This window comes from Urocitellus parryii, chromosome 7, assembly GCF_045843805.1.
Source record: "Urocitellus parryii isolate mUroPar1 chromosome 7, mUroPar1.hap1, whole genome shotgun sequence".
In the NCBI taxonomy this organism is placed as follows: Eukaryota; Metazoa; Chordata; class Mammalia; order Rodentia; family Sciuridae; genus Urocitellus; species Urocitellus parryii.
In genome coordinates, this window is record NC_135537.1 from 35558780 (window position 1) to 35584064 (window position 25285).

The 25285-nt window shown below is 36.5% G+C and overlaps 1 protein-coding gene and 1 pseudogene across 3 annotated transcripts; both read left to right on the plus strand.

The window, feature by feature from the left end:
• Window positions 1-965: 965 nt before the first annotated feature.
• On the plus strand, window positions 966-1807 carry LOC113179715 (proteasome subunit alpha type-2 pseudogene; annotated as a pseudogene).
• A 5837-nt stretch (window positions 1808-7644) lies between these two features.
• Window positions 7645-14737, plus strand: Znf706 (zinc finger protein 706). Of its 3 annotated transcripts, none has more exons than XM_077800865.1 (4): window positions 7645-7752; window positions 11588-11724; window positions 13691-13798; window positions 14429-14737. In XM_077800865.1, the coding sequence occupies exons 2-3, from the start codon at window positions 11590-11592 to the stop codon at window positions 13784-13786; spliced, it is 231 nt and encodes a 76-aa protein (XP_077656991.1). In that variant the 5' UTR covers window positions 7645-7752; window positions 11588-11589; the 3' UTR covers window positions 13787-13798; window positions 14429-14737. The 3 variants fall into 3 exon arrangements, with proteins under 3 accessions (XP_077656991.1, XP_026239680.1, XP_077656990.1); XM_026383895.2 differs by lacking the exon at window positions 7645-7752 and adding an exon at window positions 8050-8322; XM_077800864.1 differs by lacking the exon at window positions 7645-7752 and adding an exon at window positions 8437-8673.
• The last annotated feature ends 10548 nt before the right edge of the window (window positions 14738-25285 follow it).

Below are 25285 nucleotides of genomic sequence, written 5' to 3' on the forward strand. Positions count from 1 at the left end.
CAGGCAGCATGCCATGGGGGGAAAGAAATCAGGATTTAGAATCAGACAGTTCTGAATTCTCAATCCTGGCTCCTTTACTTACTGGCCATCTATCTTGTAGTTATATGACAAGAAAACTCTTGTAATTGTAGTTTCTTTATCAATAAATTGGGAATCATCAGACCTGTTCTGATGTAAGGGTTAGAGATACCAACAAGTGTACCAATAAATTGTAGTTGTTACTATTATCCTAAAGAGGCTTTTATATAGAAAGAGGCTATTAAGGACTTAGCCTCAGAAAAGCATGTTCTATGACTAATTATTTTAGAAGAAACAAGTAATAGCTACAGTGGCTCTCATTCTCCATCTTTATTCCCAGATACCTTTGGCACCTTATACTTTAGGACTAAAGTCATTTATTTTGAGGCATCTGGCCTAGTCTAGAGGTTTCATGGGTGATCATGAAATATTGGAAAGCTGCATGGCCCTCACAGGGCCTGAGTTGAATGATTGGGATATCAGAAGATGTCCTGAGCAAGAGAACCAACCCTCTGTAACTGTAAAAATAATAGGAAACAGTCTACACAGATAACTGAAACTGAGCTCAGGTCATTGTTCCATTGTACTCATGGGATTTTATATTGTGGAGGTGACTGAGTGATGACATAAGAAGGCCAATGCCATTGAAAGAATTTATTGCTAGTATTTCCTAGAGAAGGAGGCATGCCAAGCCACACAGGGCCATATGGGGAGCACTAAGTCTGGTCAGGAGGCAGAAGCAGGAAAGAGAAGCCTAGGCCAGAGCCTTTACCAGGGCTTCCCAGAGAAGGCCAGGGAAGTCCAGTAAACAGCTTAGGGCTGGCCAGTGTGAATAACTTCAGGAGGCTTGGGGCAATCAGAGTGGTCTCTATTGCTGGACATCTGGCCCTGGGATGACTTAGCAGGTTAGAAATATTGACATGGGTGCTTTGGCTCTCTGGGTAAAGATGTCAGAGCACGGTTATAGCTTTTCACTGACTATATTCAGTTGAGGTGAAACATCGTACCCAATGTAAGAAAATCATCACTGAAGATTTTTTTTTAATTATTAAAAAAAAATAAGGGAAGAATTCTGGTTTGGCCACTTTCTTAAGGATCAGTAATACCCCATTTAGTTGTCCTATCTGACTACTGAGGGGAGCCCATCTGATAAACTTGTCCAGATTGAATATGCTTTGGCTACTGTAACTGGAGGAGCCCCTTCAGTGGGAATTAAAGCTGCAAATTGTGTGGTATTAGCAACTGAGAAGAAATAGAAATCCATTCTGTATAATAAGTGAAGTGTTTACAAGCTGGAACCAATTACCAAACATAGAGCTTTGGTCTATAGTGCCATAGGCCCAGATTACAGAGTGTTTGTGCACAGAGCTCGAAAATTTGCTCAGCAATATTATCTTGCTTTCTAAGAACCCATTCCCACAGTTAGCTGGTACAGTAAGCAGCTTCTGTGATGCAAGAAAATACCCAGACATGTGGTGTTTGTCCATTTGGAGTTTCTTATTTGTGGATGGAAGGAGGGACAACCATATTTATTTCAGTCAGATCCATCTAGAGCTCACTTTTCCTAAAAAGAAAGAACTATGTGAATGGGAAAATATTGCTTAAGAAAAGATATAATGAAGATTTGGAAGTTGAAGATGCCATTCATACAGCCATCTTAACCCTAAAGGAAAGTCTTGAAGGGCAGATGACAGAAGATAACATAAAAGTTAGAATCTGCAATGAAGCTGGATTTAGGCCGTTTACTCCAACTGAAGTTAAGGATTACTTGGTCGCCATAGCAGAATAATGAAATGACTGAACAATCCATAATTTCAGATAATCTATCTACCAAAACATGTTTAAAAAATGTTTTGTTTTGCAGACTTTTTGCATACTTATTTCTACATGGTTTACTAGACTGATGTTTTTAAAATGACACTTATAAATCATAAAAACTATTATATAAAAATGTTGACATGCATATGATAGTTAGATATAGGAGGTGGTTGTGAGTAGACTTTGACTTGGTTGATTGGGATATGAAAGTTATCCTTAAGTAATTTGTTTTATCTTTAGGAATTAGCTAGCCCCAGGAGCGAGAGTCTCTCTTGAGGACTATAAGCACCAACCCCCATGGCAGATCATAAGATATAGAAAAAAATGTCATGATTAGCATCAGAGTTCCAATAAGTATTTCCCCTTAGTTCATGTTATTTTCTATTTATCCCTCAACTATCTAGTCCTCCTTTATGGAATACAGAAATTTCTTTCTTTTTAACTATGTAAAAATAAGCAGCTTTGTTTTAAATTTTCATTCAGATGGAGTTTGGAGTGACTTCTACTCTGCCTAAATAAGGTTCACTTAAAATCTGTGAGTTCTGTTGAGTCATCAAGTCACAGAACTTCAAGGACTAAAGGGGTCTTGGAAGTCACTCAGTTCAACTCTTTCATTTTCCATTGGGGGAATCAGTCATTAAACATTCTTTTGAGGTTTAATGGCTTAAGTACTATTAAAAATCAAACTTAGAATATAATTAAGCATGTGATTAAAAGAACTAATAACCACACCCTGCCAAAAAGTGGTTTAAATTTCAGAGTGCAACTAAAGTTTTTTTCTTTTATTGCCTTCCCTTCTCCAAAGTTATACTTCAAAGTGGAGATATTTTTGTCAAGTCTTTGCAGATCAGTGGAAGTGAGGAAAAACTACAGGAGCCATTCTCAGGTCATACTTCTGTATATGGTTTCATCCTGCTGTCAATGATGCAATCAACCGACCTCAAACAGTCAAGACCACCCATCAGACCAAGATAGCTGCATGGCTAAAAGGTACAAGCCCTCTCCTAGTAGACACCTATTTGAATTCTTGCCTGGAGAAGAATGAATAACACCAATCATTATTTTCTTGTTTACTTCTGTTCCCTATCTGCCTGTTTCAAAGTAATAATGGAAAGAAAGCAAGAATGGCTATGTTAAATTTGTACTCCCTTCTTAGAGCATTCAGCTGCCTGAAAGTCTAATAATAAAGGATCATATGCAGGGAACTAGAAAAACAGAATGAAGGAACATGAAGTATGTCTTTCTGGAATGAAAAATAGAAACTCTAATTGAAGGGAGATGCCAAGGGTACCAATAATACCTGGACTGATTACAATACCTGAACTTAGATACCCTTCTGAAGTCCAGAGTACTGTGAAGACATACATACTACCAAAAACAAAACAAAACAAAAACATGGTGAGAAGTCTATTAAAAATAAAACTCATGTCTTTAGTTTTTGTTTTATCAAAGTAAAAATGTACACAGGTTAAAAATTCAAGTAGTCCTAATAATGTTATGAAAAAAAAAAAAAAGCAGTTTCCCACCTGCCAAATTTCTTCTCAGCAGCAGCTACTTACAATTTCGGTCTTTAGATATTTACGTGTCTAAATCTATATTTCTTGAATTCCACCCCATCCCCAATTTTAGTCATTTTCTATGAACTTCCCACTACAACAAATGAACAATGTAGCTCTCTTTCAGCTCCTCCCCACTAAGACACATGCTAGGCCCCATCACATGTAGAGACTTTATATTCCTTTATACTCTCAATAAACTTTTATTTATAGGTAGAAATGTGGCTAGATCTGTATTTACATTATTCTCACTATGTTAATGCTATTCATTGCTGAGCCATGGGATACACTATGATGAACTTGTCTTTCTTGCATAACTTTTAATCTTCCAAGTAGATGATCATTGTCTTGCTTATTCTTGGCTTTTTTGCCCAATGTGCTTATTACAATTAAATCCAAGTTGTGCAATCTCTCTATAAGTTCACACTCATAAGGCAATCTATTAATTTCATTTGCTTAAAGTTTCTCCTGCATTGAACTATACTGGTTGGTCTGTAGGATTCTGCAGGCTGCCATATTGAGCTCTTCATTCTCTTCTTGCATGTTTCCTTCATCTCACCAGTGAGCTGGACTCCTATTTCCTGGATCCTATATCACTTGCTTTCCTTGTTTACTCCCTTACTTTGGTTGAACTCACCTGCTTATAAACTCAGCAAGGAAACATGCATACAAGGGAAATATGTTGTATTTCTTTCTCTATTGTCTCTAATGTTCAATATGACTGTTAAGAAGTCCAATACCTTTCTGTTTTGTTTTGTTTTGTTTTGGCAGTGCTGGGGACTGAATCCAGGGCTTTGTTTAGGCTAGACAAGCACTCTACCACTGAGCTATGTCCCCAGCTCACCATTCTTGTTCTTAATCCTTTGAAAAAAGTATTTTACTTTTCTCTTTCTGGAATTTTAGAGACTTTTCTCTTTGTTCCCAGTGTTGTGAAATTTCATTTTATGTGCCTTGGTGTGGGTTTTCCCCATCCATTGTGCCAGCACTTGTTGTAAAGATTTTGGTCATGCAGATTTATTACTATATTTTCCTCTAAGGATTTTTAGTTTTAGGTCTTTGACCCATTTTGAGCTTTTTTTTTTTTTTTAACATGACATACAGTTGGGATCCGACTTCATTTTTTTTTTTTTTAACATGTGGATATACAGTTGTCCCAGCACCATTTACTGAAAATATTATTCCTTACCCTTATTGAAATTTTTGATGCTTATATACAAAACCAGCTGTCTAGATGTGAAGATTTGTAGATTCTCAATTCTATTCCACTAATGTATATGTCTATTCTTATGCCAACACCCACAGTCTTAATTACTTACTGTAGTTTTGTAGTAGTTTTGAAATTTGAAAGTGTCTTTCAACGTTGTTCTTCATTTCAAGACTATTTTTGGCTATTCTGAGTTCCTTGAATTTCCATATGAATTTTAGAATAGGTTTGTTGATTTGTATAAAGATGCCATCTGGAATTCTGATGGGATTTCACAAAATCTATAGGTAAATTTGGGGATTGTTTTCATCTTTATAATAGTAAGTCTTCTGGTCCTTTGAAGTTAGGATGTCTTTTCATTTACATAAGTCTTCTTTAATATTTTCCAGGAATGTTGTTTAGTGTTCAGAATAAAAATTTTGCACCTCTCTGGTAAAGCCATATCTAATTATTTTATTCTTATGGATGCTATTCCAATAAATCACATCAGTTTTTAAACCTACGTTGACTTCTCTGAAACCTACAGTGTTTTAGTATTATAGTTTAGTTTTTTTAATTTTAATGGACATACATGTGACTTACAATCAGCATCTTCTTAGATTCAATACAATGTGGTATTAGATGTGAAATGTCTATAAAACATCAAAGTGGAGATGAGCACTAGGCACTTGGATATATCAATAGGGAACCCAGAAGAACTACAGGCAGAAATGTTGGGAGTCATCTTAAGTTTGGTATTTAAAGCCACAACAATTAAGATTCTTTGAGGGAAAAGAGCACAGAGAAGACAAGAGGACCCAGCCCCACGGTTGCAGCCCAAGAAATTTATCTCAGCAAACAGAAGCTTAGTAGAAGAGAAGTAACTAACAAAGGAAATGTTTTTGAGCTTATTGTACTTATTGACAGAAGGCTCTATAGGGACAGGACCTTGTCCCTTTTGCTCTCTAATAAACCCTCAAGTTGAATAGCTCACTACATTTAGATATTAACCTACATGCCAAAGATAAATTAGAAAAAGTCATTCAGAATATGTTTACTTGGAAAATGATATATTGATTCCTCACCAGCTCTTTTACCTCAGAAAATTCTACATGAATACAAATAAATAAAGCAATCTTTCAGGTCTTTAGAGAAGCATTTTAATCTGATTTTGATTATGGACAGAAACTAAGCAAGTGCTTATTGCTCAATAACTTAGAGTAATTATATAAAGGCAGAAGAGAAAAACCAGTTAGAAGTACTGTGGCACTCACAATTAAAACCAGAAACGTGTACAAAAATCTCCTAAGGCATTCATATTCCATTTGCTATCACATTTCTATAACATAAGCAGGACAACATAAGCAGGAAGGACATCAACTTGTAGTAATGCTAATTCATCTGCCTTTCATTTACCATTCATCACTTCACAGATGTCAAATCTTACCCATTTCTATCCATCATATAAAGTACCATATCCTCTAGGCAGTGGTTCTCAACCAGGGGAAATTCTAACCCTAGAGAACATTTGAAAACATCTAAAGACATATTTTTAGTCACAACTGAAGATGGGATGATACCAGCATCCAGTGGGTAGAAAGTAGGGATGTTGCTAAACATGCAACCATACCCAGAACAGACTCCCAAAACAAAGCATCATCCAACCCAAGTATCTGAAACCCCACCTATAGGGGTAAGTTTTAATGTATATTTACATGTACATGAACTTTCTGGAGGCAAAGTCTATAACTTGTACTAAGTTCTCAAAGGAGATATAACTTAAACACTAACTTTTCTGACTACTTCATCTTGGCCATGGTTTAAAAAAAATGACATATTAATCCCACTTTAAAACAGGAGTCATCTAATTAACAGAATTGTCCCTTTTGCTCTCTAATAAACCCTCAAGTTGAATAGTTCACTACATTTAGATATTAACCTACATGCCAGAGATAAATTAGAAATTAAGGCATATATGCCAGCCAGATTTCACTGTCCCTTTCCACTGTCCACTGTTATTCATGATTTCCTATCTCTAGGTCCTCCAAGTAACCCATCCCTCAATTAGTAGGATCAAAACAAAGATTGAGATTATGGTGACTAATGACTAAGCTATAGCTTCATGATATGACATAATCCATTCAATTAAAATCCATTTATTCAATGCCTACATGTTTAACCACACTGCTAGTCACTGGGCATATGGTGATGAAAATGGATTTACAACTTAGAAACAGAAAGATATTAACAAAACTAAAACGAATAATTTACAGCCAATAACGGGAGAGTGTGAAAAGTGAGGGAGAGAGGCTGAAAGGATGAGCAGAGAGGACTGCACATTCAAGATCACTGCATACCTTATTTCATTCAGTATTTTATCCACTTAAAATTCAATAGGCAACTAATTCCTTCCTGGCTAGTTTAAACAAGTCTGTGGCATCTATATCCCATTCCAGGTAATTTATAATATATTGTTATTCAACTAACATTTCCTAATCACTGACATATTTGGGAGACTCAAGACTAGGGACCAAGTGAGAACATCAAAAGCAAAAGCTTCCTTTGGGGGGAGGCTTATTAATGAATCTAATTAGAAACCAAAATGGTAAAGGGTTAAGACTAACGCAACATTTCAAAAATGCCATTTCTGATCATCAGCAGATGTAAATAATTACAATTGCTACCAATAAGATATTCGAAATGTACTGTCATTGCTTGTAAATCAGGGCGGGGGCGGGTGAACTTTCCTCTCTACTCTCCCCCCACTCCAAATTAGCTACTCAGTAAATTTTAGGAATCAGTCTAAATCGGCCAAGGAGGCCTGGCTAGCAATTTTTAACGCGGCAGTCAGTCTTAAATCTCGAACTCACTAAAAGCCCCAGGTTGGTAAAAATACTGGGGGTTTCCATGGGAATGAGGTAAAAGGCGACTGTGAGAGAACAAAGGCGGCGCGTACCCGTAAAAGGCCGTCCGGCCCCGGCCTTACGAAAGACGGGGGCCGCGGGTGGAGGGTGTCCGGGTGGGTGCCCTATGCGGCGCGGCCCCGGCGCTCTTCTGCGGGGCCCGCCCCGGGCAGGCACCTCAACTGGTGCACGGAAGGGTGCAACCGAGTCGGGCACGCCAGACGGGAAGGCGCGTGAGAAGGGACGCGGGGGCCGAGGCCGGGCTGCTGGCCGAGTGAGTGAGCGGGTGGGAGACTTGCGAAACACGCCGCGGCCCCGTCCCAGGACAGGACCCAAATCACGTGGCTGCCAGGGCCAGGAGTAGAAGCCGCCCAGAAAGAGCACGCGGGAAGAGAGGAGCGCCTAGGGACAGCAGGCGACATCCCCTGCAGTTAGCTTCCGCGAGGCCCCGCCCCTCGCGCTTATGTAATAGGGGCGCGCTGCCATTGGCCCTCGCGACCGGAAGGGTGCAGGCGTGCGAGAGGGGTGGAGCGGGAGGCCGCCGCAGGAAGGCGAGGGGGCGGGGCCGCGAGGCGCTGGCGGCGCTGGGGTGACTGGGAGCGCGGCGCGGCGTGCGCGGGCACGAGGCCGAGTGGCCTGCCTAAGGCTCAGGCGGCTTCGGGCGCGCGCGGCGGCGGGTGTGCGAGGCGCGGGCTGTTGTGTTCCCGGCTCTCCTCTTTCCCCTCTTTGGCGGGTGGAGGAGGCCGAAGCGGTGCTGGGCGCGCTCCCCCTTCCTTCCCTCCGCGACTTTCCCTGGCCCTCTCGCGCTGCGCGGTCTCTCCGACGCAAGACTGTCCCGGCCCGGGTGAGCGGCGGCAGGGGCGGCGCTGACGCCGCAGGACGCCCGGGAATCAGGGTGGGGGAAGCCGGCGAGGGGCGGCTGGGACCGTGGGTCGCGGGGGCACCGGCCTCCCGGGAGGCGGCGGGGCCCGTCCCGGCGCGGGCCCCGGAAAGGAGGGGAAGCTCGGGTGCCTGCCAGGCCCTGCAGGTGGCCGGGTCGCAGGCCGGCCGCGGGAGCAGCGGTAACTTTACCCGCTGGCGACAGCAGCTGGTCGGTATCTCGAGGCCGGGCTCTCGGCGACCCTAGGGGCCGGGTTTCGTACAACCAAGGCCTCCAGCTGACAAATCTCGGGCCAGGGTCCTTGAGGACTGGCGGGTAGGTGAGGGTTATGTGGTCTTTGGTGGCTGGAAGGAGGAGGGGGCTCACTGAGGCGGGAGAAGACCTGTGAAAGGTGCTGCAGGCTGCAGCTGGGTTGTTGGAGTGTTGAGTGAAGGCGCCCTTACTCTGGTGATTTCTCCCGCCCTTCTCCCCAGATGGATGTAGTTTAAAAAGCTAGGGTCAGGATGTTGAGCACTACTGCCTGGGCCTCTTCCTTTCAGATGGTTACGGATAATCAGCCTACTTCCTGAATCCAAAATCTTTTTCATAGTTCTTGGTTTGCTTTTAAAAGGATCTTTGGAACAGGGCTTACTTGTTGCCTCCTGCGAAAGCTCCTCATTTTGAAAGAACTCGTCCGTTCTACACTTCCCTTTTTGCAGTCCCCTCGGAAAAGCACACTAAATAAGAGTTACATTAAAAACCAGCTTTTAGGTTATTTGTAAACGATTTCTTGCCCTTCCATTTGTCTTATTTAATCAGGGAGAAGTTATGCATAGATTTTGCAGAAAATTCGATTGGTTTGAGAACAAATCTTAAGTTGAGCTTTCCAAAAGCAGGTGGTTTGTTCGTTTGCATTTTGGCTTTCAGAAAGGAAATCAATGCAGTGTGCTGTCAGAAGTTAGGGGCCTACCCCATGCTGTTAGCCTGTTTGATAAAATTTCTTTTGCCTAGTTTTCTGTCTCAAAAATAAGAACAAACGACAACTACCTTTTTTGTTAAAGTTCTTATGACTTTTTGTTACTGTTGCTAGGTGGCAATGAAAAATGGGTTAATCTGTCATATAATGTTTTATTTTGTTCATCTTATGATATTGTACAGATCACTGCATGAACATGTCATCAAAATAGTTAATAGCTTCTAGATAGCAAGGAAACTTATGGAATTAGTGGTCTGCCATTGTGTAAGATTTTTCTTCAGTGTTAACGATTAGGATTTTAATTGTTAAGAATTGTTTAAAACAATTTTATCCACAGAAGCAGTGTATTAACATACATAAAATACATTATGTGTAAGAGTTAAGATTAAGATAAAAGAGATAACTGGAGTATTCTAACATAGGTTCTGATACTGAGACATTAAGAATGTTACAAAACATTGGTGTACATAAAGATTGAACACCTTACTGCTCTCATCTGAATATACTTTAAGTATTCTTTTGAAAAAATAATGCATTTGGCTTAAAATTAATAAGGTTTAATAAACAATTGAAGCATAGTTGTAGGGACTAACAGCTGGAAGTAGTCACCATTATTTGGTAGGAATTGGGTTCTGGTATTAAGCTAGCATACTAAACATTTTTATAATTAGTAAGATCTTCAGCTGGCTTTGAAGAAGAAAAAAAGAAAAGCATTGATCCTCTTCTGAAATTATGACTTTAAATTCACAATGCTAGTGGGAACTTGCCCAATCAGTATATTTACTTATTGTGTCCCTACATCCCCTTTTTTGGAGGCGGGGAGGGGAGTTAGTTGTTTCTATGAAATGCTTAGACCTTACAATCATTATCTAATAGGGTTCCCATCAGGAAAACCAACACTCTTGAACATTTTTAACTTGTTTAAAAGAAGTGTTTAATTTTAATGAGAAAGTAAAAGTAACTTTTCTCAATGACAATTATTTTTAATTAACTCACATATGTTCACTTTTGACCACCAATAACAAAAAAAAAAAGTGGTACCTTTCAACTTTGTAAGGGTGTCCCTACCCTTAAACCAGGTTCATTCTCTCAACTGGGAACTAATTAAATCTCATAATGACCATTTAGGAAAAATTAGAATGGCACAGTAATTTCATGAAACCTAGGTATTTAAGAGAATAATTCCTCTTTGGAAGCATAGTCTCCTTTAGAAGGACTAGTTAACAGCTCTTATTTGTCTTAAACAGTTAAGAATTGCAAATTACAACTGTAAATACCAGAAAGGGAAAGTTACTTTGCAAAGTAACCAAATAAATGTTAAGGGGAAGCTAAACTTTTTGGGAAAGCTTTGAAGATTATATAAAGTGAACAATCTTAGGTATATAGCTCAATAAATTTTTACAAAAAACATACTGTGTAACCATTACCTGGTTCAAGATACAGAACTTTTTTTTTTTTTAGAGAGAGAGAATTTTTTAATATTTATTTTTTAGTTATCGGCAGACACAACATCTTTGTTTGTATGTGGTGCTGAGGATCGAACCCGGGCCGCTCGCATGCCAGGCGAGCGCGCTACCGCTTGAGCCACATCCCCAGCCCCACAGAACATTTTTAGCACCTCATCATTTCCTCTCTTGTCCTCTCTTCCCAAATCATTGCTCCATAAACCCCAATGTCACCTCTTTCACTTTAAAGCCTGCTCTGGCCCCAACAGTGCTAGGTTTGGAACCCAGGACCTCGCACAGGTTAGGGTGATGCTCAAGCACAGCTTCATATCCCAGCCTCCTTTGCCTCTTTTGAATTTTATATAATGTATATTCTTTGTAACTGATTTATTTAACATTCAGATACAAACTTGGTGTAACTTGAAACAATAATTATTTTAGAATGCTGCTTAGTATTTCATTGTATGTATTGTGTTTGTGTGCACATCGATGTATCCATTTTACAATTGTTGAGCAGTTGGATTGTTCCTAGTTTTGAAACAGATTTTCTGAACTTTCTTGTATTTATCTTGTGTGTATATATTTTTATTTTTGTTGAATATATACCAACATAGGTCTTAGACAACTGCCAACCAGTTTTATTTCCTCCTCAGTGGTTGATTCTACCAGTTTATAATCCAGTAGCATTGTCTGTGAGAGTTTAAAACCCATACATTTTGATTGCTTAAAGTTTCTATAAAATTTAAGGCTTTAACTCTGAGATGGCTATTTAGATTACTCAATAATTAGAATAATTAAGTCACTCTAATGCCTTAACTTCTGTTTTTAGATATGGCTCGCGGACAGCAGAAGATTCAGTCTCAGCAAAAAAATGCCAAAAAGCAGGCTGGACAAAAGAAGAAACAAGGACATGACCAAAAGGCTGCTGCCAAAGCTGCCTTAATATATACCTGCACTGTCTGTAGGGTAAGAGGGCTTGAAAGACATTGCTTGGTGGACAATTCTTTCATTGTAAATTGATTTGTATAGGTTAAAATTTTGTAACGCTAGCAAAATAGATGGTTTGTTTGAAATAGATTTGACAGCTGGTTGTTTTAGGAATTTATCTTCATGTACCCATTTACAAAGCTTTGTGCTTGGCTTCTTGGCCAGATGCAGGTTTCTATGATCTGAGGAACAAAGAATGAAACAAGACTTTTTCTTTATGTAGGATAAAGATGTTTTTATGAGGTAATGTAATATACCTTGAACTTTGTAAGAAACTTAGGTCTATATTCTTTTTTTTTTAAAGAGAGAGAGAGAATTTTTAATATTTATTTTTTAGTTCTCGGTGGACACAACATCTTTGTTGGTATGTGGTGCTGAGGTTCGAACCCGGGCCGAACACATGCCAGGCGAGCGCGCTACCGCTTGAGCCACACCCCCAGCCCCTAGGTCTATATTCTTGATATAGATTTGACTAAACTTTGTTACTATGCTAGTAAAAATACTTCTGATTATGAATATGGCTTTTAATTTGTTTTCTTTCACTAAAATCCAGAGTTAGAGTGTATGGTAAAACCATATAGAATGTGTTCATGTTGAAGGCTATTATTAGAATTAATTTGTTTTTATAAATTTAAAGAATTGAGCAACAAACAGCATCTTTGGCGTGCTTACCATGTGTCAGACATACAGTCACACCTTTAGCCCACATAGCAATCCTAACGTAATCACATACCTAGCTCTCCAGCCCCCTTACAAGCTGAGTGGAATTGATGGTATGGACGGCAAAGTTTTTTTTTTTTCACTATTATTATTATTATTGTAGATGGACAAATACTGTTATTTATTTTTATGTGGTGCTGAAGATCCAACCCAGGGCCTCATGTGTGAGGCAAGCACTCTACCACTGAGCCACAACCCTAGCCCATGGCAGAGGATCTTGATAAGACATGATTCCTGGACTGAAGTTTGTCATCTATTTGAGTTATAACAAAAAAGAAGTTTATAACTACGTAAGAATTCTTATTAGTAGCGGGCATGGCAGAGCTTGCCTATAATCCTACTGGGCTCAGGAGATTGAGGCAGGAAGATCACAAGTTCAAAGCCAGCCTCAAGAACTCAGCAAGACACTGTCTCAAAATAAAAAGAAAGGGCAGGGGGCATGGCTCAGGGGTTAAGTATCTCTCGAGTTCAATCCTTGGTAAACACCCCCCCCCCCCCGAAAAAAAAAAATTTAGAGGGAACCTATTACGTTAAATACCTTGTTCACATTGAGCTTTGATACACTCAAAATGATGGAATTGAGCAGCTTCTGATTCTGTTTGAAAAGAAGGTGAAAATAAATTTTACTAAGTTAATGATGAAGAAATACCTTGACCTAAAAGTACAAGAATTAGTTCACATATTTAAAAACTCAAAACCTTTTATTTTATGTTTTATATATTTGAGCATGTTAAAGAGTAAATGAATTAAGGTCTTTGCCAAAGGAATTCATTGTTATGTAGTGTGTTATTTGAGAGCTGAAATGCCTACCATTGGGTTAAAAACATAGGTCTTAGGCAAAGTAAATTCTGGGGTTTAGTTTCCTTAGCATGTAGAACAAGAATGATAATAGTAGAAGCTAGAGATTACTGTGGAAGTTTGTGAAAATTAAGGTAATATATTTGGCACAATAAGATGTCAATAAACATTAACTGTTGTTTGCTATTAATGAGATAAACAAATACTTTTCTCTGTGACTTTCCCCTTTTTTGTTAAATGTAAGAATGAGGATTTTTTTTTTTTTTGGCAAGGTTCCTCTTCATATGTTAGCTGCTAAGTTGTTGGAGCTTAAAGGCAATTTATGATAACTGTTTATTATAAACAAGTTCAGGGTTTTAAAAGGTAACATGGTTTTTATTTCATACATGAAGTCCATTTCTTCTTTTTTGTATAATTTCTAAATTAGACACAAATGCCAGACCCTAAGACCTTCAAGCAGCACTTTGAAAGCAAGCATCCCAAGACTCCACTTCCTCCAGAATTAGCTGATGTTCAGGCATAAAGTTGTTTACAGGTAATTGACCTTTTTTTTTTTTTTGTCTGTTAATGTCAGACTTAAATACAAGAGCAAAACTAACTTCTTTAACTGTGAAGTTAATTTCTGATTTCTGAGTCTTTATTAGTACTTCTTTTTAATGTTTAACTTCGTTACTAGAACCTAACAATTGTTACTTATAGTTTACTAGAATGCTTTATAATTATCAAAAGTTTTTTTCCTCAGATCACTTCCTTTGAAACATCCCAAGTTTTTACTACTGTACCAAAATGGGGTCGGGGGTGGGGGGGATGAGTGAATATTGGCCATCTCTAGCTCAAGAATGAAAGACTTATCAGCTGCAAGAAAATAGTTATTTCTAAGGTTTTTAAGGGCCTTCCTCCCAAAAATGATGCAAACAAATTTCCTGAGCACATTTTTACAGTTATTTTATTTAATAGTGCTTAGCAGAGCTTCTAAATATTAAATATAGTATAAAATGTAGGCATACACTAAAAACTTTTTTGAAAATAATCAGTTTACACTTTTTATGTGCTTGGATACCCCTAAATGGTATGTGTGGTCTTTCATTTTAGACATTTGAAATGCATTGTTAACTTGGATTTGTACAATGGATATGTTCACTGAAATTTTCCTTATGTTTTATAGGTGAATTCATGACACCTTTGACTCTTCTACTGTCTCAGACCTTAGGTAACAAACCTGCAGCTGCTTTTCTAACAAACTGTTGATCAGCAAAAATAAAGGGGCTACAGAAACACTCATTTTTATGCTGTTCCCTTTTGGGCTTCATGCAAAGACAATTCTGTGTAAATGTACAGTTGACTCTGATTTGGAAATCTGAAAATCAGTCCATCCTTGTTATAAAAATTTTTTTACAATTGTAATTATATTGATGTTCATATTGTGTAAAATAACTCATTTAATAAAGTAGTACTTTGATTTTACAACATCACAGGATAAATGGTTCTACAGATTCTGTTCTAACTTTCCTTATTTGCCTTATAAAAATCTAATGAATTCAGCAGCTAGAATTACAAACGCAACTTTTATCTCCCTTTCTCAGCTCAGTGCAGGTTCCTTAAACTAAAGCAGACTCATTCATTTAAATTGTGCATGTAATTTTATTGGCAGCTGATGATTTAGGTGAAGAATGACTTTATCTGCTGCCTTAGAATATTGCAGTTAAGTATCATGTCCCCAATGATCATTTCACATGTTTAGAATTGACAAATTTAAATTTCCTGTATGAATTGATTGGGTGTAGCTACCAGTCAGGGGTACCCTGTAGAAAACTAACACATTTGTAAAAACAATTGGATTATCAGTGAGCCCTTCTAAAAAAAAAAGTTTCTGAAGTATATGTCAAAACAAAAATAATCATTAGTCCTATTGTTTAATAGAAAATATGATGGAACAAATGTGAACTGGTAAAAAGATTTTTTATAAATTATAGTGGATTTATTTGCAGATTGTTCTAGCTCTTTAATTTTAAAATTGAAGCATAATTTTTGAAGGAGTTTTAGGAAGTTATTAATTATTTGGCCAATTTTATGAATGAATTTTTGCATTAACAGCAATTGGAATTATTTGTGATTGGTTAATTCCCAGAATCTTCTCTGTTGAAACGTTGAATTTAGGAATTGGCATTCTGGTGGTTCCTAAAATCAGACCATATATTATAGTATGACTTCCATTCAAACTATAAAAGTATTAAAATCAACCAGTATGCTCAATCTTTGGGGACTAAGGATGGGAGGTGCTTTTGTTCAGTTGGATAAAGTAAATGCTACCCAGTTAAGGAAAACTCAACTTTAGTGTTCTTTTGATTTGCTTTTGTCAACTATTAACTTGTACAAATGAAACTGCTGTAACTCAGTTTAAATTTTAAAATTAACATAATAGGAAGAACACTAAAATATTTACTGCTAACTGCTTAGAGCCACATATCTGATCCTGTGGATTACAAAATGCATTCCCTCCTTCTGCTGTAACTCATTGCTGCATTTGTTTTGTAGCTCCACATACTCTGCCCACCTTGTTTGTCTTCATTGTAAGTTTAAAATAAGATGTTTGCAAGGAAAAGCTTCAGTGCTGATAGTTTCTTAGCAACTCCTATTCTTAGACCCTTATTTTTAAAATCAGTTCTTTTGTTTCATGTATTTAATTCCCTAAGTTTCAGACTTAATGTTGTTTCCTAATATGTCAATTGCCAGAACATTAGTTCTACCTAATTTCTTGTGGTGGTTATTGTAGAAGTTCTGGTTAAATTTCAGTTTATAAGTTTTTGAAAGTGCTTTGAGCATATGTGTGTTTATTTTTAGTAACAAATCATTTAAAACCCATTCACAAATTTTGGTTTAAATTTTTTTTCATTTGTTTTACTGACTGTAATTCAGAATAAAATTTTTTGTTCTTGTATTTAACCCTTTTTTTATAAGCAGCTGAAGACACCATATTTAACTCTGTATCTCAGTGATAGGGAAATAGTCTGATTGATCTTATAAGACATTAATTCTCAATATGGGGATTATTAGTACAATCCCCTTTTTGTGTTTTGAGTTAAATCTGCTATAAGAAAAAAAATTCCAAGTCTTAAATATCTTTGTTTATTTAATTTGAAGATTCTTTAACAGATAACAGCAAAGTTTATTTAAAAACTGTTATGGTGTCTTCAAAGACTTGATAAAATACACTGAGAGAATTGCCATTCTGTATTTACATTAGTTGCCAAAAGAAACGGGGTTAAGATTAAACTTGTTTCCATTCTCTTCAAATGGATATCCCCATGTTTAATTGACACACTGGGGCCTCAGTTGTGTGCTGTAATGTCTTATTAAAGAAGATATTAAAGAAAACTAAACTAGTCTAATTTCTTTTACATTTTAAGAGGTTTTGATATTGCCTCTTTTTTTTCTTCCTTTCTAAACTTAGAAGAATTGTCTCTTGAGTGTAGCATGAGTTCTAAGAACGACAAGAGATTTCTTTCATTTTTCATTGTTTTTCTTACATTCTTTTGTGTATTTGGGGTCTGTAGAATACTTCTTAAGAATGAACAGAAAGAGTTTATCATTCTGAAACCTTGCAAGTTAGAATGAGTGAGTTGTTGGAAGGGGGACGTAATTACTGTTAACATAAATACAAAACAAAAAATACTTAGATCAATTAATTGAACTAGATGGATAAATCCTTTTTTAATTATTATTATTGTTGGTTGTTCAAAACATTACATAGTTCTTGACATATCATATTTCACACTTTGATTCAAGCGGGTTATGAACTCCCATTTTACCCCGTATACAGCTTGCAGAATCCCATCAGTTACACTTCCATTGATTTACATATTGATATACTCATGTCTGTTGTATTCTGCTGCCTTTCTGGATAAATCCTTGATGACCTTGATTTCCATTTTAAGATAATACTTTTGGTTTTGTATTAAAGACACTACATAGATAATAATCACATCATAATTCAAACCTGAGATGTAGCATGAATAAGGTAGAATTTACAAACATTACTGCCCCCCCCCAGTTCCTTATTTTTCATTCTTGTAATACTTGGAACATACTTGGCCTATAATTCCAGGGACTTTGGAGGCTGAGGCAAGAAATTGCAAGTTCAAAACAACTTAGGCCCTAAGCAGCTTAGTGAGACCATGTCTCAAGAAAGGGATGTGGGTATGTGGCTCAGTGGTTAAGTGCCCCTGGGTTCAATTCCTGGTACCAAATAATAATGTGGGTGGTGTAAAGGACTTTTCCCTAATACGTGATCAACCACACTCCAAACTATAATTGAAATGTTGTATTTAAACTATTCAGTCTGAAATGATTTGTACTAGATTTCTAGTTTGGGGGTTTGTTTAAGAGTGTATGGTAATAAAGATCAACACTAGGGGATTGTGTTTACTGTGACTTTACACTCTGAAATTGTTCAAAGTAGCTTAATTTTCAAAGAAATTTTAAAAATATAAGACCATTCATTGTGCAGATTTGATAAAACATCTCTTTGAAAGAATAGATGTTTTATTAAGAAAAGTTCATCCTGTCATTAATTGTGGATTACCATGTTAAACTAAAAATATCTTTTTCATTTTAAATGTTCTTTTGGTAAGTTGTTTACTGAATTACTTTTTTTTTTTTTTTTTAAACCACCAGTCTTTAGTTTCAATTCTTTGCATGGAGTATAATAGTATGGTTCCAAATTTAAAATTTTGTATCTACAGAGACAGATTTCAGTCATTTATTATTTGTATTCATATGGGTATGTTTTCAGTATGAATTATATTAAAATCATACTACTTTTTAGTCATTTTTATGTACATAGCATCATTATCTCTAATGGCTTAGTTTTTGTAGACCAAATAAGTATCGCACTTTATCACTACCTTCTGTATTATAAATTTCAAATGGGACTTGCACTTTGGATTCTACTTATTAAAATCCTAATTACTGGGAAGGACACCATCATATTTCCAGTGTCATCCAGTTTCTGGGTCACATGTGTCAAACAACTGAGGTATTTTTTCAGATATAGAATCTTTTTTAAGCTCCTTTCCAGAATTTTTTACTCATTAAATGGGAACATGGCAAGCTTTGTTTATTAATACGCTACTTTAAAAATAAATAAATAATCCTATTGAGACTTCAATATCTTGTGAAATGAATTAGATTATGAAAATTTGAAATACCTTTGTTCAGAGGCATTCATATAAACTTTATATTATAGTTTGTACCAAGTTCAGACTATTGTTCCCTCATAATCCTTTTGCCAGGAAGAGTTACAGACAGTGGCCTTTTGGGTTGAGAATACTGCTTGTTGATGCAGGACACTTTTGCAGAGAAATCAGCTGTAATTTAGATGACCTTTGAACTAAAGGTTTTGAAAATTATGTCAAGTCTTTTATTCTTGACATAGAAGACATATGTATTTTTTAAATCTGGATCTCTTCAACTTTTTTTTTTTTTTTGAAAAAATAACCTAGTGTGGGGATAATTTAGACTTACAGAAAAATTGTAGTATGAGAGCATTCTCGTACACTGCTCACCCAATTTTAGTTTCCCCTAATATAATAACATTACTGTGGTATGTTTGTCAAAACTAAGAAAACAGCATTGGTATGTTTCTTTTAACCAGTTTTTGTGTTATTGACCTTTTTCTGTTCCAGGATTCAATTCAGGGCACTCTTTTCTCCTTAGTCTCTGATCTGTGACAGTTTCTGTCTCCCCTGGGGATTCATGACATTGATAGTTTTCTACATGAGTTAATTATGATGTAGAAGGTTCCACATTTTGGATTTGCCTGACATTTGCCTCTTGGTTTCCCTGGGATAACAGATTATTGGAAAGAAAGCACAGAGGTACAGTGCCCTTCTCATCACATCATCTTAGGTATACAATGTTAGCAAAGGTGATGTTACCCTTCATTACTTGATTAAAGTAGTGTCCGCCAGGTTTCTCTATTAGGAACTTATTACATTTTCCTTTCCATGGACAACTTTTGGGAAGTCCAGCCCTTCCTGAAAGGGAATGGGGATTTAGTTCTCACCTGTTGGAGGGATAGTGTGTGTGTGTGTGTGTGTGTTTGTTTATTTGGAGTCCTGATCTTACATTTCTGTATGTGGGAGAGAAAGATGGGAATCAAACCCAGGGCCATGTTCTTGTTAGGTAAGTACTCTACCACTGAACTACATTCCCAATCCTAAAGGTCTTATAGAATTCTATATTTGTTTCTTTTCCCCATTTACTTGTTCAGTCACTTATTTATATTTATGTCCATAAATATGGACTCATAATCCAATGTATTATTTATTTTGTTATTCACATTTTTTAAGCTTTGGGTTTGGGGAGCTTTTTCAGTTGGCTTCTGTTTCTTTTGATATGCTTCATCTTTGTGGTGTGGTGGTGGTGGTTTTGTTTTTTGGTTTCAAGAATGTCCTTAACTATTAATAGTATAAGATGCTTCAGGCTCATCTAGTACTTTCCCAACCTTAGAATGAGCCATTTCTCTAAGAAAACTTGAGTTTTTGATTGGAGAATGATATTTAGAAACCCAGATCTGGGTGCTAAGTGTGAATTGATCTTTTGGTGTTTTGTTTGTTTTAATTATGAAATGTTGATCTTTTTTCTATCATTAGGTAATATTTGAAGATGATTGGAAGAATATCCTTATCACAGATTTTTTGAGCGATAAGTTACTTTGAGTTTTCTATACACATTACTGAGTCACCAAATATAGTTATAAATAATATATGTGAAGTTGCTTTCTGAGTTATAAAGCTTTATAGAAGCAAATGTATTGTATAAAGAAATAGAGTAAAAGTTCTTAATCTTTAGAAATTAAAATACCTTTTGGAGATAATGCATATATTTATTTTTGTATAATTTTAGGCTAGATGGTTAGGTGCTTGGTGTCTTCGGTAACTGATAGCATCTTTAGGGATATGGAGGAGGGACAGTAGATACTGGGGGAGATGGCTTGTGAGTTAAAGAAGTCAGTGTCTGCCTGGGAAGATGGACAGAGGGTGGGGCAGGGGGATGGTAGGGAAAGCAGGGTGTGGGTGGCTGAGTGAGCAAAAGCTTGGGCAAATACATAATGTTTCTTTGAGAGAAAGTGAGTGGGCCAGTCAGAGCTTACAGTCTTGTGAATGAAATCCTTTGAGCCCATGGATGAGAGTGGGGAGAAATTATGAGAATGGGACCAGATTGTGCAATGTGTGCACACTACAGTAAATTGTTCAAATTACTCTTGACACTGGGAACCCATTCAGGTTGTGGGTATATGAGAATGGTTTGATGCAAGTATGTTAGATTTATCAGTGTAAAACAGTTGGTACTGCTTTAATAGGGGTCTTTTTACATTCTTCTATACCTTTCTTTGTTTATTAACAGAATATAGTGTCCAAAATTTAATTTTATTTTTAATGTAATTATGAATATAGATTAACAGGCAAGAATTGTCTACTTCATTATAAAAGTAATACATTTTGAAATACATTTCATTTTTTTTAGAAATTTGGAGAATGTAGTAAGGTAGAATTTTTTAAATTCTTAAGTATAAAGCCTTTTGGAATAGTAGAATATCTCTGTCTCACATGGGTCCACACATGTGTGCATACATACTTTTAAAGTTAAGGCATACTTACAAATGTTGTAATCATTTTTGTATATTTTGTCTTTGTGCTTTACTCTAGTTTAACATTATAGCAAATGGAGTTTTCTTTATGCTATAAATTTTGTGTAAGTAGAATATTTGTGGCTACCTTATGAACCATAGGTTATGAGGCAATAGACTTTTTTCCAACCACTTTTATTATACTTGTTAGCCAGATATAGTTCCTATTTTGTGAATTGTCCAATTTAAATTGCTCACTTATTCGTTGGGGTCTTCTAACTACCCAATCTGTTATTCACAACAAACTAACAAGAACTGAATGTTGCTAGGGAACATTAAATAACCAGGGTTGTGAAATCCCATAACCCATTTTACACAAAGTACAGAATTGTAGGTTCTGTCTGCTCTGCTTGCTGGAAATCTTAACTGCCAGGTGACTGAAGTATAAAACTGCCATTCACATTTAAGGCATAATTTTTATTTAAGACTAATAAAATTTTCATTGATACCTGCCTACTGTGAAGAAACAGGAAAAGTAATTTGAATTACATTGTTAATTTAGCAAGTTACAGTAAGAAAATAACTTTGGGGTTTCTAGATCTTATTTCTAATCTTTTTGTTAGGTCCTGTTATTTCATATTTATGTATATGAGTTTCCATAGTAACAAAATAGATGTATTTAAGCTTTGTTTTGAAGAGGCATAAATATTTCTGGTAGGAACAGTGTTCCTCACTGAAGTAGGGTGGAAGATTGTAAAACAAGAGAATTTAAAGCTGTGATTGAGTGATCCATTGAGAACACTAGAAAACATCCAAGTTCAAATCTGATTCTGCGTCTTCCTAGGTGAGCTTGAATAGTTTACCTCACCTTTCTGCAGTTTCTTTATTCACCTTTTAAAATGTAGAAACAAATACCTGCCTCCAAGTCTTCTAATAACTTAATAAATAAGTGAAATGAGCAGAAGCGCCTATGCAGTCATTGGTGCTCAGTAACTGTTAGCTTTCTTCCCCTTGTCTTCATTTTCCTTCTTCTCCTACTGAAATTTAGTATGTGTCTTCATGCATATCTTTCTAATTTTTGTTTAAGCTTTTCCTTAGGATTAAAGTGTATTCTTTTCTCACCACCCAGTCCAACTTCTTTCTATAGAAATGCTGCCCATTCTTTAGGGCTTAACTCAAATAGTGATGTTTTTCATGAAGCTCAGCACTTTAAAAAGTTGTTCTAAATGTGGGGAATATAAGTAAGGATGAAACAAGACAGCAAACTCTACCTTCATAGTATTCAGAGACTAAATTTTAGAAGGTTCCTAACAAATAATGAATGTTAGGTAGCACTGACATAGTAACTCCTTTTGGTGTTAACCGTAGGATTGAACTCAGGGACGTCAACCATTGAGGCCACATCCCCCAGCCTTATTTTGTATTTTATTTAGAGACAGGGTCTCACTGAGTTGCTTAGTGCGTTACTTTACTCGTGACCCTCTTGTCTCAGTGCCCGGCTATAACGCCTTTTTATTTGCCTTGTATTTTATAAAACTCTTATCATAAAAATGAAACAAACCCAGTTTGATGAAATACTAAGAGGATTTGATTTTATTAGGTTTTTAACTTGGCCTTAAATTAATTACAACTCAAACCACCATACAAGTTGGAGAATTTGACATTAAGTCTGCACCAAAGACAGGAAGGTATCCAGAAGAGTAGATAAGTAATTTGTGTCATGTTTATTAAAAGCACAAGAGAAAATACTGAAAAAAGTACAGAATAAATCTGCTCTTGATCTCTAGGTAAATACATATTTTATTGTAAACCATTTTTAAACTTCTGTACTGAGATGTTTAATAGATTTGTATTAACTTGATGAGTTCCACTTAGGTCTGTCCTATCTGCTTAAGTGTGTGTGTATGTGTGGGGTGTGTGTGTGTGTGTGTTATCAGTTTGTAGATGACACAAAGTTTGAAGAGAAAACTAATAAAGAATTACAGCTCAAAGATTTCAGGAATGCCATAGTAAAACCAACAAGAAGTAGTTGAAGTGGAATAAATGTAAACCCATTTAAAATTTATGAAAATTGCATTGCATGAGTCCAAAATATGGACAGCAATCTGTCTTGGCATTTTTTCCACATAAGAACCAATGTGTTTATTGCAGGCTTACTATATGAGCCAAGCATAACTTCTCTTGCTTTAAAAGATGGGAATGTAACCTTAGTTTAGAAGAACATATATCTTAATCACACAAAGTCATCTTTATTATTTGATAAATAGCTTTCTCCTGAAATTGTTTAATGCTGGGGGTCTTGATTTTGGATTTCTTTTTCTTTTTTTCTTTTTTTTCAGTGAAACATTGTTTGGCAGGATTCCATGCAGAGGTCAACAATGGTGAATACAGTAAACTATGCTTACAAGAGAGACACTTGGAAAATTGCTGTCTTATTGTTCCTGGGGCACTTTAATGTAAGAAATACTGTTACAGTGCCTAGATCTGTCCAGTATCGGAATGGCTTGCCTTAGGGAATGAGTGTCCCTTCCCTAAGTTCTAAAAATCATTGGGAAGTCAGCTAGATAGGCACTGAGATCCCTTCTCCTTTGGGATCCTTAAGGAATCCTTTGACATCAAGTCACTATTCATTCATCCATAGTTAGTTCTGTACTTTAAACAAGTTTTGTCAACTAAGAAAAATTACTCTTATATGGACTTATTTTAACATACAAACTGCTTGATCTTTTTTTGTTCTCATCTTTCTCTGATGCTTATAAATTTTAAATGGGAAGAATATTGTATCAGAATAGGAGTCAGGTTATCTTTATCATTCTTGGACTTGAGGTATACTTCTGACTAGATATTTGTGTTCTACATTTTTTAAAGCTCCTTGATGTTACACTTAGTTTATAACAGCTTCTTATACTTAGCAAGTGGTATTGTAATAATATAGTGTAGATCAAGATCATTCTTCGTGTCAATAAACTCCATAATTAAACCACAAAATTCCATCAATTAATTTTTTTTTTTACTGTAGACTACCAATTAAATTGTGTGTGTGTGCTTCTGTTGTAGTTATAGAGCATTCATTGGATGGTATGAAATAATATTGTAATAATTTCTATATCCCAGTAGATCATCTTATATTGCCTCCTGGGATACACATGTATCGTTTTGAAAACCATTGTTTTTTTTGGTCATAGAACTGGGAACCTTTTTTCCCCATTTGTTTTTAAAGAGTTTTTAGCAGCTCACAGAGATCTTTATAAATCAATAAAAGCAAATATAATAAGGCTTCATACTGTATATAAAATATTCTGCAAATCATTTTAAAAAATGCAGGGCACAGTAAGCTCTTGAAAAAGTACATTTGTAAAGGGTACATGGCAATATTTGGGGGGGCCGTGTACTGGGACTCAAACCTAGGGCCTTGTGCACGCTAGGGCCTTGTCCACTGAGCCACATTGTCAGCCCATGGCATTATTTTTTGAGCATTTAACATGTGTAGTTTGAACATGATACTGGGACTTAATTTAGGACTGAAGAGAGGTTTGCATAAATATGCATAAAGATGAAGACTTTAGAAACAGATGACATCTTTAAGGCAAAATGTAGTCAAAAGAACAAACAAAGCCAAGATTAAAACTTTGGAAAGCTCTCACTTTTAGGGGATGGGTTGAAAAGGAGTGAGGAAGTAACTGAAAGAGCATTCGGGAGTGAAGAGGACTAAAATAATACAGGTTCAAAGAGAAAATTTGAGATGAGTTTGGGCAAAAACAGGGTAGGAACCAAGGGCCAGAATAGTGGCTGTGCATGGGTGAAATGCACTCTCAGCCACAGTGCTCAGCAATCCCAGCACTTTGCTGAGGTGGAGAGAGCATGGCTTCAAGGAAGGAGGAGAGGATGTCCAGCCATGCCTCCAAATGCAGGTAGCTCCACACAAAAAGGGCCACATATATGGGATCAGGGCTTCTGAACTGGGGGCTGCAGCACTGATAACCAACCACACCTGCCTGCCATCTGGCAGAAGGACTCAGAACTCAAAATATAGTGTGACCTGCCCACTTCTTTAAGCACAGTAAGCTTAATTAATATTCAAAATGTTGGCAAAATATTTAGCCATAACTATGCATATTTAAATATAACATCTTAACCTATGTTCTTTGGTGTTTTTTCCCTTAAATGATTATTTTTTCTATGTACATATGATATACTGGTCTTTAATAGTAGCTTGAAACCAGAACTTCCCAGAGCTATTCACTGTGGTTTGAATAGAGAAATAAATACCATTGACCTCATGATATCCTTTTCCACCAACAGTTTAAGCCCTGAGGTTCATCTTATTCTCTTAAGTAAAAAACAAAACAAAAAAAAAAAGTAATAGTGGTTATTTTTTGAAAAGATTCCTGG

Coding starts and splice junctions, on each gene's coding strand:
- Znf706 (XM_077800865.1), top strand. CDS start 11,590: ATGGCTCGCGGACAGCAGAAGATTCAGTCTCAGCAAAAAAATGCCAAA. Junction 11,725..13,690: donor ATACCTGCACTGTCTGTAGG/GTAAGAGGGCTT, acceptor TTTCTAAATTAG/ACACAAATGCCAGACCCTAA.